The 15,634-nt window shown below is 42.5% G+C and overlaps 1 protein-coding gene across 3 annotated transcripts in view; it reads right to left on the bottom strand.

Annotated features, from left to right (window-relative positions):
• Nucleotides 1-1,639: 1,639 nt before the first annotated feature.
• The window catches only part of PRMT8 (protein arginine methyltransferase 8), a 99,735-nt gene continuing 85,740 nt past the window's right edge, over nt 1,640-15,634 (bottom strand). For 2 of the 3 annotated variants that reach the window (XM_073314525.1, XM_073314543.1), the window contains 3 exons: nt 10,493-10,643; nt 4,536-4,657; nt 1,640-3,359 (listed from right to left, as the gene is read on the bottom strand). In XM_073314525.1, the coding sequence (XP_073170626.1) occupies nt 3,276-3,359; nt 4,536-4,657; nt 10,493-10,643 (357 nt within the window). In that variant the 3' untranslated portion in view covers nt 1,640-3,275. Of the gene's footprint in view, nt 3,360-4,535; nt 4,658-10,492; nt 10,644-11,273; nt 11,342-15,634 lie in introns of all 3 variants that reach the window. The other variant, XM_073314535.1, reaches the window with a different exon arrangement.

Genomic DNA, 15,634 nt, shown 5'->3' with positions numbered 1-15,634 from the left:
TCACCTCCCAGATGGGGGGCAAGAAGGCACCTTGCTGGTTCCTCCAGCTGGTCACTGTTCACTCTGGCCACTCTTGTTCATTGTGCCACCATTCACTCCATCGCTCTGTTGCCAATGGCCCTGCGCCATCACCTTCTGCTGCCACCTGCCACTGTGACCTCTGCGAGTTGGTCTCTTAAGGTTCCACCCAGCTCTCAACGATTTCAGCTGAGCTCTCAGTGGGGAAACCTCGGTGCGAGTGCAGACTGGGCCGTCTCTTCCACAGAAACACTGTCCCACAGCAGGTCTAAGCACGTAGACCTGATTATCAGTGATTTCAGCTGTAGGTGATCACTTAACGCAACAAAAGACTATCTATGGAGCCTAATCAGCTCTGTCTTTAAACAGTGGAGAGGGGCAGGTCTAATAGTACTTGTGACTCAGGCAGACCATCAAGCAAAACACCCGTCCCCACCCTCTCTCTTGATGCCATCAATCAGCACAGGCTGAGTACAGTTCTACTGCCCTTTACTCAGACAATAAGAATAACAACATTTCTTTACCCCCCACATTCAAGTGATTTGTAACCCAACCCCAGCCAAAATCTATCACTCTGTTTGCTGGATACCTAGGTAGTTTAGGTGTGAATGTAAATACAATTTGGTCCTGAAGCCTTTTCCCCCAGGCCCAAGCTCATCACTAGCTGTCAGGGAGAGCTCATTTAGACTTTGCTTACAAATCATAATTTGAAATTATTAGGTTGGCCAACATCACCAAAATGAATGCACTGACATGGTCATAAAAACAACAGCTGTATAAGGAAGCTAGTCTATGTTCATACCTTTCAAATCTATTATACTTTTTCAGATATATGTATTTAATACACACTTTAAAAGCATATAAAGTGTATGATAAATGTTTCAATTTCAATTCAAATTTCCACACAATCACTAAATTGGCAACACTGCATGTAACTAGTTCACAAAATTGCGGGAGGGTGGGGAGAGGAAATTCGGGCGGGGGGGGTGTAGGGAAATCCTTTTCTCTTTCCTCACCTTCAGAAGTACTTGACTCCAAGAATAGACCCACTTAGACAGGACTCTTTGAGGAGTAAGGTTCTGTATGCTGGTGGACTCAATAACCAACCTGGGGAAAATAATTGGCCATACCTATATCAGTTCATAGCCCTGATCTCAGGGCTCTGTTTATTCTCCAACACAAAAAAAGGAAATATGGAGTGAAACATAAAGTGACAGTGCTGTTGCCAACCCCCTAATCTCTGGCAGTTTAGTAGTCGAGGCCTCCACCCAGGCTACAGGTGTTCACAGGGCCTCTCAGGCCCTCACAGTCCTGCTACAGTTACAGGAGATGTTCTCCCAGCTCTCTCCTGGTCCCAAGCTCCCTCATGGAGCTAAGACCCACATCTATATCTCCTAGCTAGGATTCATCAGACCTAATCACCTGATGCTGCCCAGCTGAGTCGGATGATATGGACTCCTCTGCAGAATCAGGCAGGCTGCTTCCCAAAACCCTTGGTCCTAAAAGGGGCAGACCACCCTGTTACAGTACTATTCAGGGTGAGTAAAAACATCAGCATCTGGCTCAAAGAAAACAGTAAAAATTGCTTTAAAGGAATCATAATTAACTGCAGAGTGAACAATTTGTTTTACTGCCAAATTACAGTTTAATTTCATTCTACACAGATACCATGTACCATGATCCCAAGACCATAATCTTTAGACCATAAGAAAATGGAAGTACTGTACATCTCTCAGATGAAGTGAAAAACAATAGAAACATGTCTAAAAGGTTAAAAGCAGACAGTCGTTACATTGACAGAACAGGAACCTAAGAAAAGCTTACGAACAAGTTTACACCTTCAGCACTGTTAGCTTTTCACAACTTCTAGCCTGTTTCATTTGCAGCTGATAAAGAAATTATCTCAGACAGAAAGCTAGTCAATTTTATCCAGTACATCACAAGAACATCTTTTTGTGCCTAATACCTTTGGTGGCTGGAAGACGTACAGATGAAGATGATGATGCAACAATTTAATAAATTACATGTGAGTAGATGCCCAATATTTATACATAGTAAAAAAAATGGATACATACATCTCAAGGAATATAAACAGTTAAAATATTAACTATAAGCTGAATATATTTAAAGTAAAATAATAAGTGGAAGGGGAAAAATAAGCTACAGACATCTTCATAATACCAGAAGCCACAGATTTTTTTAAATAAACATTACCCCATTTCAGCAAAGGTGATCACTGCACTTTTGAGACTAATATTTGCACTTTAAAGTGACCTGTCCAACACCAACACCAACCCGCTGTTTATTCAGAACTAAAATGATTTTGTATTAAGATGGTTACTGAGAGGTAAACGGAGATGTGACATGGCCAACAAAGCATGACTAATCTACCATTTTGAAAGGCTTCGCACTCATCACATTCAAATACTGTATGCCAAATTTAAGAGGGTCTCATGCAAGATCCAGCTATAAGAATTCATCACAAAATGTTCCCAAATGATGAAAAGTTAAACTTGTTTTTTTAAATAACTGAAGGATGTCCATCTGTGAACGGGACAGAAATCAACACTGAAAGTTAGAGATGTATGTTTTCCAACTGATTTTCTGTTACCTTCTAGCTCACACTAACAATCAATATGTAATATTCCCTGAAGCTACAGTGGAGGGCAGTGAATGACAGCTGGAGCATCTGCCTAGCTAGATTAATATCAGAGCTAGTACAACTAACTTTCTATTGTTGCTTAATGGGAAGAAAAAACTAATCACAAAAACAAATTCCTATTATGAAGCAATAGAATCCTTCTGATGTACAACATAGTTTTATATTTATAATATATTTATACTGACTCTGATCTCAGTAATGCTATCATGACAATGTGTCTCAGTGGTCTTCTATTTTAAAGTAATTGTCCTAATTGCCTGTAGCATGCAAAGCTTGGAAGAACCAGAAATTCACAGTAAGTAGTACAATTTGATTATGCATCTTCTGCCATCCTAAAATTAACCAGAGTACTGAAGACTGTTTGCTTATTTTGCCTATATAATTGACAAAAGTTATGGTTCTGTATACTGTACATTCATAGCAGGATCCCATCTCCATGTGGCACCAATAGGAAGGATCAGGTTACCAACTTTCCACCAGAGTACACTTTCTAGGGTCTAATGTAATAGACCTGCAAACAACTGTTTCTAGCTTGAAGTGCAGTGGATCAAGATTTGGTGCAATTCTTCTCTCTGTCTCTCAAGAGATTCTTTTGCTAGCGCATTTTGTAGTCATTAGATACAGACGTTTCGCACAGCTGTCCTTTAAAATCCAAGTCTACTGTGAAATCCAGGTCACGCTGTAATGAAGATTTAGGCGTAACATGTAAGTAAGACTATAAGTAGTTTTGTGTGCAAATTTGATTATCTTTACTCAACCTAAGAAAGAATGCAGACTCAGAAAGACATGCACATAGTGTTCTTTTTACCAATGAAGTATGAGAATAAATGGCCCAACAGCATTCATTGGGTAACCTACAGCAGTGGAAGCTTTGTACATTCTTCTCAGAGGTTTCTTTACAGGCTTGTTGGAAATTTACCAAAATAGCTGTTCTGGAATAACTATTCTAGAACAGTTATAAACCGCTATGTGGGGACACTTATTCTGGAAAAGGAGTGGGTTTTTTTTTTCCAATTTAGCTTAATCCACTTCCAAATGAAATTCCAATTTTCCATCAAAAAATAGTTTTAATGGAATATTTTTGGCCCGCCCTATCATGGACTAGCCCAACACCCACTGAAGTCAATGGGAGTTTTTCCAGTCCCTTCACTCTGTTTTGGATTAGGCTATAAGGGTCACATTTTCAAAAGAGTTCAGCATCCACAATTGGGGCCAGATTTTCAAACCACGCTCCGCTCCCAGTTTAGCACCCAGCTGAGGTGGGAAATTACGAAAGCACTCAGCAGTCAGCAGCTGCCACTGAGAAAAATGGGACCTGCTGGCTGCTGAGATTATTTGAGAATTGGATAATTTAAGTTAGTCGTCTATATGCAAGCTGAGTGCATATGAGAATGTGCAACCCCTTACCTAGGGGCCCAACTGGGAGCAGTCCGATGTTCAGTTCTTGTGAAAATATGGCCCAACATGCATAACTGAAATAATTATGCCTGATCACCCACCGTTGAAAGCAATGGGAACTTTATCACTGATTTCAATGGCAGCAGAAACATGGCCTTCCCGCTTATGTCACAAAGTGAGAGCCATAAACCATACAGAATACACTGTACAGCTGACTTGACACTGCATTTGGAACTTTCCTTTTTTTCCTCCATGCTGATTTTTTTTTGCAATTTTAGCAGTACAACATTAGCATTGTACAAACATAGTTATCTGCATCCAAATTCAGTGAGGTTATGAACCGACTACCTGCGACTGGTCATGAGTTCAGACCCTTTAACAGGCTCACTCTGTTTACTCTTCTGTATGGTCCATCTAGCATTACAGCCACAAATCGGAACCAAGGAAGGCGACCTACCACATTTTTTGCATTTGGTTTCATGGATATAGTTCCATAGATTTCTTCGCCTCTTCTCACAGTTAGGTAGTCCTCTAAGTAGAAGACCGTTTGCTTCCAGTGGGTATATGGAGCATCAGGGGCTACAAAACAGATGTTGGCATTTATATGAATTCGGCATTTGAGTCTGTTCTATGAACAGAACATTAGACTTTGAAAAAATCCCCTTTCCTGGCAGATTTCAACTCAGATACTATGACACCTGTATGGCTCCCACTTACTGTAGTGTAATTTCACTAAGTTGGGAGGACTTACTCCGAATTTACATTGGATTTACATTGGTGCTAGTCGGAAGTGAATCAGACCTCATTTATAGTGCCTTTTACTTAAAGCTCTCAGAGCACTTACAAGAAAGATAAGTATCATTATGCAATTTTCAAGGTGGGATAACTAAGGCACACAAAGGCTAAGGGCTTGTCTTCACTACCACACTACATCGGTGCAGCTGCAGTGCTGCAGGTTTGCCGTGACATTATCGGGGATACCGTTCCTGATGGCTTGTAGTCCATTACAGACATAAAAGTTGCAATTCTTCAACAAAAAAACTTCAAAAACAGATTTCAACGAGAGACTGCTGAATTGGAATTAATTTGCAAACTGGACACAATTAACTTAGGCTTGATTAAAGACTGGGAGTGGATGGGTCATTACACAAAGTAAAACTATTTCCCCATGTTTATTCCCCTCCCCACCCCGTTCCTCACACATTTTTGTCAACTGCTGGAAATGGCCCACCTTGATTATCACTACAAAAGGGTGGTTCCCCTCTCCTTGCCCCCCACCCCCACTGATAATAGCTCACCTTACCTGATCACTCTTGTTACAGCCTGTATGGTAACACCCATTGTTTCATGTTCTCTGTGTATATAAAATCTCCCCACGGTATTTTCCCCTGCACGCATCCGATGAAGTGAGCTGTAGCTCACAAAAGCTTATGCTCAAATAATTTGTTCGTCTCTAAGGTGCCACAAGTCCTCCTTTTCTTTTTGTGAATATTCTCAGAGATTTAGAATTCTCTCCTGTTCCCAAAGCAGTTTACACTGAATGACTATATGCCGATATGTGATCCAAAGCTTATTTGTTACAGGGTGTCCTTTAAGATGATTCAATATCTCAACCATTTTGATTTATTAATTTCACACACACATCCTTCTAATGTATTGATGGATCTTCTTTCTACCCATCAATTTATTGATGATCTTCTTTCTACACTTCTTATTCCCCTTTGCTCCTTTGGCTAGCACTAGAGGCCGGACCTTGCAAACCTGCCCCCTTTGAACTCCATTGGCTTTGAGGGATTGATGGACCTGGCCCTTACTCATTCCACTGTCCATATCTTCCCCCTGAAAACTTCAACAGAATGTGTTTGTCTTCCTTTCCCCTTTTGCATTTCCTGTATGTTTTTGAAATGTTATTTTCAGATCTTTTGAGAAGCCCCTTGTGAACCTGCACTGGCTCCTTTTTATTTCTTGCATTCTTCTAGTTCAGGGAGTCTGCTGCACCTCTAGGCCCTGATCCAAAGTCCATTAAATTCAACAGATCTTATTAACTTCCTAGAGATTGGGAGCAGACCTTCTCTTAGGCTTCTTCCATACTGATGGATTTGAATATTTCCTGCTATTGCATTTTACTCTCTGTAAAAGGTAAAATTTTCAAAATTGCTTAAGCCCAGACCCTCAAATGTACTTAGGCACCTAACTCCCATTGATTTCACAAATCTGGACCTTCAGAGCCTAAGTCTCACTGAATTTCAAAACATTTAGACTCCTAAGTCAGTTTTGAAAATGGGACTCAGGCTCCTAAGTCACTTGGGCACTTTTGAACATTTTACCCTAGATTTTTTGATTTCCCAAGTTTGCATTCATAACTCTGATATCCTTGTACCACACTACTTGATGATTTCCGTGAACACATTCCTTACTAGGACAGCTATCTGGGTTCTTGGGCAAGTCACTTAACAGAGTCTTAATTAATATTTCCTTTCTCTCACTCTGTTTCTCTTGTCTATTTACACTGTCCAATTTTGCAGCAGAGACTGTCTTTTACTCCCAATCACAATAGTACCTACAGACCCCAGTGAGGCTATGTCTACACTGCCCCACCATTCAGACTACAGGGGTGTGTTGCACTATAACTCCCCCTGCTGGACACTGAAGTTCCAACCAAACAGTTCCTATTTTGCATTACTGTAGTCCTCTTTCAAGAGGACTATGTTAATGCAAACAAGGAACCTTTTAGTTCACACAGGTAGCGTCCACATGGGAGTTACAGCGATGCACTTTGGTGCGCATTCCTATTCACACCCTCATAGGCTCAACTGCAGGCCAGGCCATTGAGATGTCTATATAACACCTAGCACACTGGGGCCCTGGTCTCAAGTTGTGGCCCCTAGGCACTAAAATAACCGATCCCATGAGTCTGTTGGTACCATTTTAAGACCCACCTTTCCTCCCAGCTCATTAGCCTCATGGCTAATAAAACAATGAAATCTAATGCGAAAAACATTCTCACTTCCTCCATCATTACATCTATTTTAATCTCCCACTTCCATGGAATTAAAATACAATGTCCTGCTTCTTCCTATTAGCTCTCATGGGACCCACAGATCTCTCTCTCTTTTCACATACTACAATGTAAATCAGGAGTAACTGAAGTCAATGGAGCTACACTGGTGTGAGAGGAGAATCAGATCCAGAGAATAAATTACCAACCAAAGGATGGGAGCAAAGAGCATGGATGAACAGGAATGTAATGTGAAAATCTACAATAACAAAAGGCTGGCATATGGAGCTAAATGCCCTTTTCCTGCTCCTTACTTTTCTTACACAGATTATCTACAGATGCTGCCTCTCTGAAATACTGTGCTTGTAAATGTGTTTTATGCATTGTAATCAAGAGGTCTGATTCTGCTGTCACACTGGTTTTACCTAGTATAATTCTGTTGATTTCAATCCAATCACTCCTTATTTACCTCGGTATGAGAGGAGAAGGGCCAATGGGTCTGTGGAAGTGTGAAAGATGATCTTTCAAAGTAAATGAGTCATATAAACCACAGCAATATTTTTCACATGTATTTTTAAAACAATAAAAATGTTTTTCAGACTTGTATGTGATACTGTATTTAAGACACCCCCCCCCCAAGCCATTCCACTGAAAGCTGAAAATACCAGAAAATGCCACGGGGGCTATTTATAAAAAGAAAACAAAAAGAGAGAGAGAGAAATTTTTTCTCTGGTAAATGAGTCTTCGCGTTTCTTGGTGAGCCTGGGTCAATAACACCAGACAGAGATGAGAGACACTTAAGAATTCAGGAGTCTTTTTGCATGTCTATCAGTTGGTTCATAGCAGCCAGCTTCTCTCTTTCTGCTAAGAAGAGTCAATTTAAATTGCTGTTTGCTGGAGACAGTGATATGTGTTCAGTGTGCTCTTCATAGTAAAAATGCAACAGTCTGTGACAAGCCAAATTGAGTTTCTTCCAGTATTATTATCATGCATTCACTGAGATCACATTAACATAATCAAACTCATGAGATGATGAGAAAGATGCCGAGACCTGGTCTGCTCACAGATTTTGTACCAGTACAACAATTTTGCTTAGGGGTGCAATTTTTCTTTTATTTAGCTAAAATGGTTGTACCAACACTACCCTGAGTGTGGTTCTAATTATACCAGTAAAAATGTGGCTTATATCAGGAGAGCTTATTCCCCTTCTCTTATGGGAATATGTCACTATATGCACCTTTATACTAGTATCTATACTGGGGTGGGCAAACTTTTTGGCCCGAGGGCCACATCTGGGAATAGAGATTGTATGGCGGGCCATGAGTGCTCACAAAATTGGGGTTGGGGTGCAGGAGGGGCTGAGGGCTCTGGTTCGGGGTGTGGGCTCTGGGGTGGGGCCAGAAATGAGGAGTTTAGGGTGCAGGAAGGAGCTCTGGGCTGGAGCGGTGGAATGGGGTGCGGGGTGTGTGTGTGAGGGCTCTAGCTGGGGGTGCGGGCTCTGGGGTGGGGCTGGGGATGAGGGGTTTGGGATGCAGGAGGGTGCTCCAGGCTGAGATCAAGGGGTTCGGAGGGAGGGAAGGGGATCAGGACTGGGGCAGGAGGTTGGGGCATGGGGAGAGGTTGGGGCAGGGGTGCAGGCTCCGGGTGGCTCTTACCTCAAGCAGGACCGTGCCACTGCTTCCGGGAGCCGCGTGGAATGGTCCCCGACCCTGCTTCCCAGATGGAGCACTGGAGCGGGACAAGCCCCAGACCCTGCTCCCCAGTGGGAGCTCGAGGGTCAGACTAAAATGGCTGGCAAACCTTTTTGTTTACAAAATGTAACATTTCAACAATTTTGAAATGTTTATTTATTTATTTTCAAAGGGTTTTTGAAGTGGGAGATTTCTCAAAACCATTTGTCAAAACCAACTTTCTACAAATCAGCCTTTTGTGATGAAAAATGTTTCATCAGAAAATTCACAACCAGCTCTAGTGTGTAGACAAGTCATAAGTTATGTAGTAACTCTTCCTCTGACAGCTTCCCACACTCATTAGACTAGTTGAATGCTGCTGCATGCATGAGTTTGGATCCAGATCCATGCCAAAGGATCTTAATTAATCTCTTCTCTGTTTGATTTGTCTCTGGTAAAATTTCTAAATGGAAACTTCTTAGGGCCAAATAAAGTCTGACCCGGCACAGATGCACTCTGGGGAAAGAGTGCAGGGACTTCCAATCATCCGTAATGTTCCTTAGAGAAGATTGACATCATTTGACCGTCTGTGCTCCCTGAGCTGAGGAGAGTGGTGTGTCTGAATAGATGGAGGCATGTAGTCATTGACGCTCAAATCTGTCAGGCAAATATCAGCCTATTCACCCATTTTAAAAAAAATGTATAATAATAATGTGCCAAATACCTAAATGAGGCTAATCAGTGTAGTTCTACTGATGTCTGTGGTTCTCTGCCAATGTACACCAATTGAGGAGCTGGACCAGTGTCTCTAGTTAATGCAAATTTTTCACACACACATACACACACACACACACACACACACACACTCCATTCTCATTGGGCCACATTTAAATTTGCACTAAGGCTCCTTTGCTCTGCTCTGGTTATAAGTTACATTTACATTAGGGATGTTGAAAAATGTATGTCAAAACTATTTTTTGACAGAAAATTGGGTTTTTGATGAAACAATTTTTCACAAGTGTCTGATTTTTTTTATTGTAATTCAAAAAAAATTAATAACGAAAAAGCAAAAAAAGTGTTCAGTTGAAAACTAAAATATTTTTATTTGGGTATGCCACTGAGGTGCCTCATGGAAGTCGTAGTTCAGTAGCTTCATGTGGCTATTCTCCACTATGGTTCAGGCTATGCAGCCAGATTTCATTATGCAATGATGCCACGCCTTCTGTCACCAAGAGGTGAAATCCTGGTGCACCATGGGAGATGTAGTGAGACCTGACAATTCACACTATAGAGGAGACTGGGTGCATGAGGCACTCAAACTACAACTCCCATGAGACACCACATTGGCATTTCAGAATCGAATTCAGCTTTTCAACATAATATTTTACTTTTTGATTTTTCACCAAAAAGTCAAAATTTTCTGGTGGGGTGGGCATTTTCTGACAAGATCTAAGTTACATCCACTTTAAGGCCTGCCACAGCTGCATAATGGTGTCTCAGTGCAAATGACAATCTGGCCCAATGATATTTTGGTATCCTGTCCCTTTAAATACAGGAAGTCAATTATTTGATTTTCTTTTTAAAAAACAAGTTATACTGGCTAGGGCAAGACCGTGAACTCCTTACTCACTTTGGCGAGCAGTTGTTCACAAGAATAGGGCTGTTCATCAATGTGAATAAAGGATTCACATTCTCGCCTTCAGAATTATCACACAATGGAGCTGTGGCAATAAGGAGATAGTGTACCTGTTGAAAATCCCATTTTCTTGTGGCACTTTGTAAATTCAATATTAAAATAGGTGACCAAGGCATGAATGTAATCGTTGCGCTGAATTTGGAGGCAGAATGCAGATGTAAAAGCCAGTTCTTCAGTCTTCACTGTATAAATATCCACTTCCTGCATTGAGGAAAAAGAGTAAGCCATTTACGTAACAGAAGTCTGTATGTCTTGAGTTGTCTTGACTAGACTAGGTGAGAGGATCTGTTTAACATGTTGAGTGATGTATTTAAACATTTTATTTATTGCTCAGCAATGTAGGCTACAAGCGGCCCATTGCTCTGTAAGAAATCAATGGCATGTTTGAGAAGAATAGCATCCACGAAATCAGCAAATGACCCAGAAGGGGGATCTTACAACCAGGCAGCCAGCCAAATAACTCACTAGCTCAGTAGAGAACAATGGAGAGGCCAACCAGTGAAAGGGAATTTGCCCTGGGGGGTTGCAGTAGTTAGAGAGAAACAAGGTAAGAAAATATGCTTTGAAATATGGAGAAAAAGTAGAAGAGGGAGCCTTCAGGGCCCAATTGCGAGACCCTTACTCTCTCGTGTAATTATTACTCAGCATGAGGAAGGGTGGCAGAATTGGATCCTTAATAACCAGCAGAGGACAGTTAATATTACTGTAGGAGTGGGCATAAGCCTTAGGGGTTGGACAGAAATCAGACTTTGGACTTAAAAAAAGGAGGCAGGGCCATGAAAGCTGGCAGCAGAGACAGCAAGAAAATTAAGCCATAACACATCTGTTTACCTGGGTCAGGCCTGAGAGGAGATGGAAGGAGTTTTCATCACTTGTAAGAACTGCACACAGATATATAGCTGAGTGAATAATGCAGAAAATATGCCATGAATATTCATTTGAATTTTTAAATTTATTTGCTTCGGCCATGTCTGGACACATTGTAATGAACAACCCAGCATTGGCAGGGTTGTGAGTAAGATGAGTTCATAGACTTTGCTACCTCTAATTTCTACTTGGCAACATGGTTAAATTTGATGATGTCTAAGGCCTCTTCTGTGAATTTTGATTCGTAAGGGCATCTTTTTTCACTTTTGGATCCTCTTCACAGAAGGGAATATGCATTAGCTGTGTAGAGCTAAATAAACAGAACCTCCAAAGTAGGTGACATGGTCCCACTTCCCCCGATCATGCTTTCTGACCTTGTATCAAAGAATGGATTCCAAAATATTAGGCACAGGATTTTTTTAGACCACAGAAGAAAATTATCTAAGTATTAATATGGCTTGAATGTGGCATTCAACAACAAAGATGCAGTCTCCAAGACAGTGTGCTTATGTTGATGCTCAAATCAGATCTCACGCTTCAGGGCATAAGCTGATTGCCTCAGGAATCGGGATGAATTCTCCCCACGCATGTACAGCATTGCACAGTTGTTTGGGATGCTGTATTATGCATGTTCATTGTTTTCCTCAGAGGCATTAAATACTGGACACTGTGAGAGGCAGGATACAAGGCTTGGTATACCATTGGTTATATCTGATGGTATGGGATAGCCTACATTTCAAATGGTGCATTTAATTATATCTCTGTAAGTACATCTGCCTTCACTTCCTCTTTTGTTGGTGACCAGGTACAACTATTTGGTAATGAGTCCAATACACCACTTCATATCAAAAGAAGGAAAATCAATTTCAACATTAAAATAAAGAAAAAGACAGAAACAATTCATGCATTCTGAGACAAAGTTTGTTCTACGCTACTGAAGTCTGAAAAGGAAACATATGGGCTAGATTCTCTTCTCCATTACATCAGTGTAAACCTGGAGTAACTGGATTGACTGAAGCGGAATCACTCTGGATTTATATCAGTATAATGGAGATCAGAATCTTGCACATTTATACAGAATACAATTCTATATTTTGTCAAGAATGCTCAATAATATAGGAGAGGCATAGTAAGACAAACAGAGACAGACTCAGCTATTATTCAGAAATGGATTTCTTTGCATTGACCACACAATTCATAGGTTTTTCCAAGAGGATGAAAACATAGGGTAAGAGGGCCTGCATCTTTAACAACAGAGCTCTAGTTTTGGCTTAATATATTGGAGATATTGTTCAGGAACAGTTCAACCATATGAAGAATGTATTCTGCTTCCAAGGTCATTGAGTATCTGCTATGTGGAGGCACTGAATTATCTGTCACATGTTTATAAGTGGTATAAATGAAAACTGCCTGACTGCTTTAAAGTGCAGTACTTCTCTAAAAAGTTATTCTGCATAAAAGGCATTGCAGAGGTTCTGCGTTTATTGTCTCTTAATAATGCCTTTCCAAATATGATTAATCTGCAAGTAAAAATATTTTTTAACTGCCATCCCTGCAAACCCACCTGCGATGTCCTTCTCCCTTATTATCACAGGGTACTGATGGCTTTCACCCAAAAAGAAGTAGCAATTTTGGATGCATCAGTTTTTGAGTGTCTGACTTGAGACAACTTTAAAGGGTCTGATTTGCAGAGAGTGCTGAGCATCTGCTCTGTGTAAATCAGACCCTAAAAAGGGTCTCCAGGGGGGACCCAAAAACTTAGGCACCCAAAACAACCAATCACTTTTCAAAATCTTAGCCAAAGACTCTGCAAGCCAAATTGAGCCTTCAGTGACAGCTGCAGTTCCATTGTCTTCAGTGGATTTGCAGATGTAACTGACTGGAACTTAGCATAAATTTTTTGTTGTTGTTGTTGTTGTTGAAGAAAGACTAGAATCCAGCTCCCCCTCTCTAAGCTGCATTGGCTCTGCAGGGTAAAGCAGAATCAAAATCAATAAAAAAAATTATTTTGTCAGCAAAGTTAGTAAAAATGTCTCTGGAAATCTACAGGGAACAAAAATACTGGTAAGGGGGTGCCAATTTTACAGTCATTTTTTCAGAGCAGAACCATACTTTAATTTGCCAGGCAGAGTAGGAGATTAAAAAAAAAAACTGGTATTGATTAATTTGTACAATTTTGTACTGACTCAATCCCTGTTCTTAACCTCCATTTCAGCTGCCACAAATTCCTATACTAGATGTGTGTCCTGCTTCTCAGTCAAAATCCCAGGTGGCTGAATGCTAATTTTGCATAAAATTAGATGGAAAAGTCATGCTCCTCCACATTTCTCTCCAAATTATTCAAAAATGGGGCATAATTGAGCACAAGGCTGGTCCAAGAGCCCTTAATTGTAATAAAGTGTTAAACTGAGAAACAGTAAGAGTGATAAACACAGCAGCTATCTATCTCGGATCAGATTGTGGCTGGGGGCCTGTGGAGAAGCACAGAGGGGAATAGGGGCATAAGGAACCTCCTCTGCTATGTGTCCCACTCAGTTCTTGTATGCAGGAGTGTGGAAGATTTGGTTTCTGCCACAAGTGGCACTAGTCACCTCAAGAGTGCGTGATGGGTGTGAGAGTAAATAGAGGGGAAGGAGCAGGAATCACCCTCCCAAACTTTCAGCTTGGAGAGCAGGGGACAGCAATGCCTCCCCCTCCCCTCAGCCCCTGAGCTTTTGGCTGGCTGTGGAGAGGAGGTTGCAGAGCAGGAAAGAAGGAGAGTCTGAGGGTGCTTTGTACAGCTACCTCAGTGCTCTGCAGGGGTGAAAGTAACTTAAAGGACTTACCGGTACTGGAGTCCTGAGCAGGGGCATGGCCTCCACCGGAAGAGGCAGGGCCTTTAAATCACCCCCAGAATTACCAGCTGCAGAGGCGGCTGGGAGCTCAGGGGTGATTTAAAGTGTCCGGGACTCCAGCTGCCACTACCGCAGAGCAGCTCCAGGCCCTTTAAATTGTCGATGGAGCCCTGCCGCCGGGCTCCAGCAGCGCTTTAAAGGGCCCAGGGCTCCAGCTGCTGCGGGGAGCCCCGGGCCCTTTGAATCACTGCAGGAGCCCCGCCGCTGGGGCTCTGGCAGTGGGGCTCGGACGGGGCTTTAAAGGGCCCGGTCTCCCCACAGCAGCAGGAGCGCCAGGCCCTTTAAAGTGCCGTGCGAGCCCCGCTGCCAGAGTCCTTTAAATCGCCAGCCTGGGGAAGCCAGTCTGGTGTGGCACAGCATACTGACTCTTGCCAGTACACCATACCAGACCATACCAGCTTACTTTCACCTGTGGTGCTCTGTCAACCCTGCCTCCATGCTGGCCTTCCAAATAGGCTCAATAACAGGAAGTGGCTGCAATTGTAGTCTCATGCCAGCAGGGGTCATTCCAGTGCCAGTGTCATTCTGCTGGGCACGCAAGAGCCTGCAGCTGTGGCTCCTTTCCTACCTGGGGTCCTCCCTTACCAGCTCTGCAGGAGAGAAGAAGCCTGGCCAGGACAAGAGGGTGCAGCACTGGCTGATAGCAGTTTCTCCTTTCACTTCTACCTCCCCCTGCCAGACACACCCCCTTTGGTAGTACAGACAGGAGGAGTGCAGCTATGAGGGGAATTAGAGGAAAGGAAGATGGCAGGATTTTGGAAGAGGGAAAGAGAACAGGGCAGGAGGCAGTTTGGAGAAGAGAGAATGAAGTGTTTGGGGAAGAGGGTGGAAAGTGAGGTGAGATTGAATGGGGGATTCATGGAGAGGAGAAACTGGAATCTGGGAGAGGAAGAGAGAGGTGGTGTGGAGGAAGAGGAAGGAGACTTGAGGAGTTTGGAGGAAGGAGAGGAGTCAGAAAAGATTTCACAAAGAGGGGTCTAGAGGGGAAGGAGAAGAAAGTAGGGAGTGGAGGCGCAGCATGCTGTCTGAAGATGATTACAGGATGGAAGCCAGGCAAAGGTGGTACCACAGCAAGAGAAGTGGAAGACAGCCAAAGTAGGTGCTGTGGGTCTTGTTTTTATTTTTAAGAGGAGTGGGGAGAAAGGAACTTGTGTTGGGACCCTTCTCGAGTTGTCTCCTGGTGTTGAAGGGGAATGGTTCAGTCCCTCCCACAGACTCCTTGGGGCAAAATCACTCTTGCAGCGTGGGGATATGGGCAGAAGCACATCTGGCACGTGGCCAAACTCCCTAGGCACTTAGAGGCATTGTGCTTCCTTCAGGCTCATTGCTTCCCAGAGCCCTCTCTGGGGATATGTGGCTCCATGCAGAAAGTATTGTGCCCCTGCCCTCTGAAAATCAGGTCCCCCTTTTGGACAACCCAAAAATGGACAC

This window comes from Lepidochelys kempii, chromosome 1 (assembly GCF_965140265.1).
Source record: "Lepidochelys kempii isolate rLepKem1 chromosome 1, rLepKem1.hap2, whole genome shotgun sequence".
Classification (NCBI taxonomy): domain Eukaryota; kingdom Metazoa; phylum Chordata; order Testudines; family Cheloniidae; genus Lepidochelys; species Lepidochelys kempii.
Note: the sequence above shows the minus strand (reverse complement) of the source record. Positions and strands in the feature narration are given on the sequence as shown.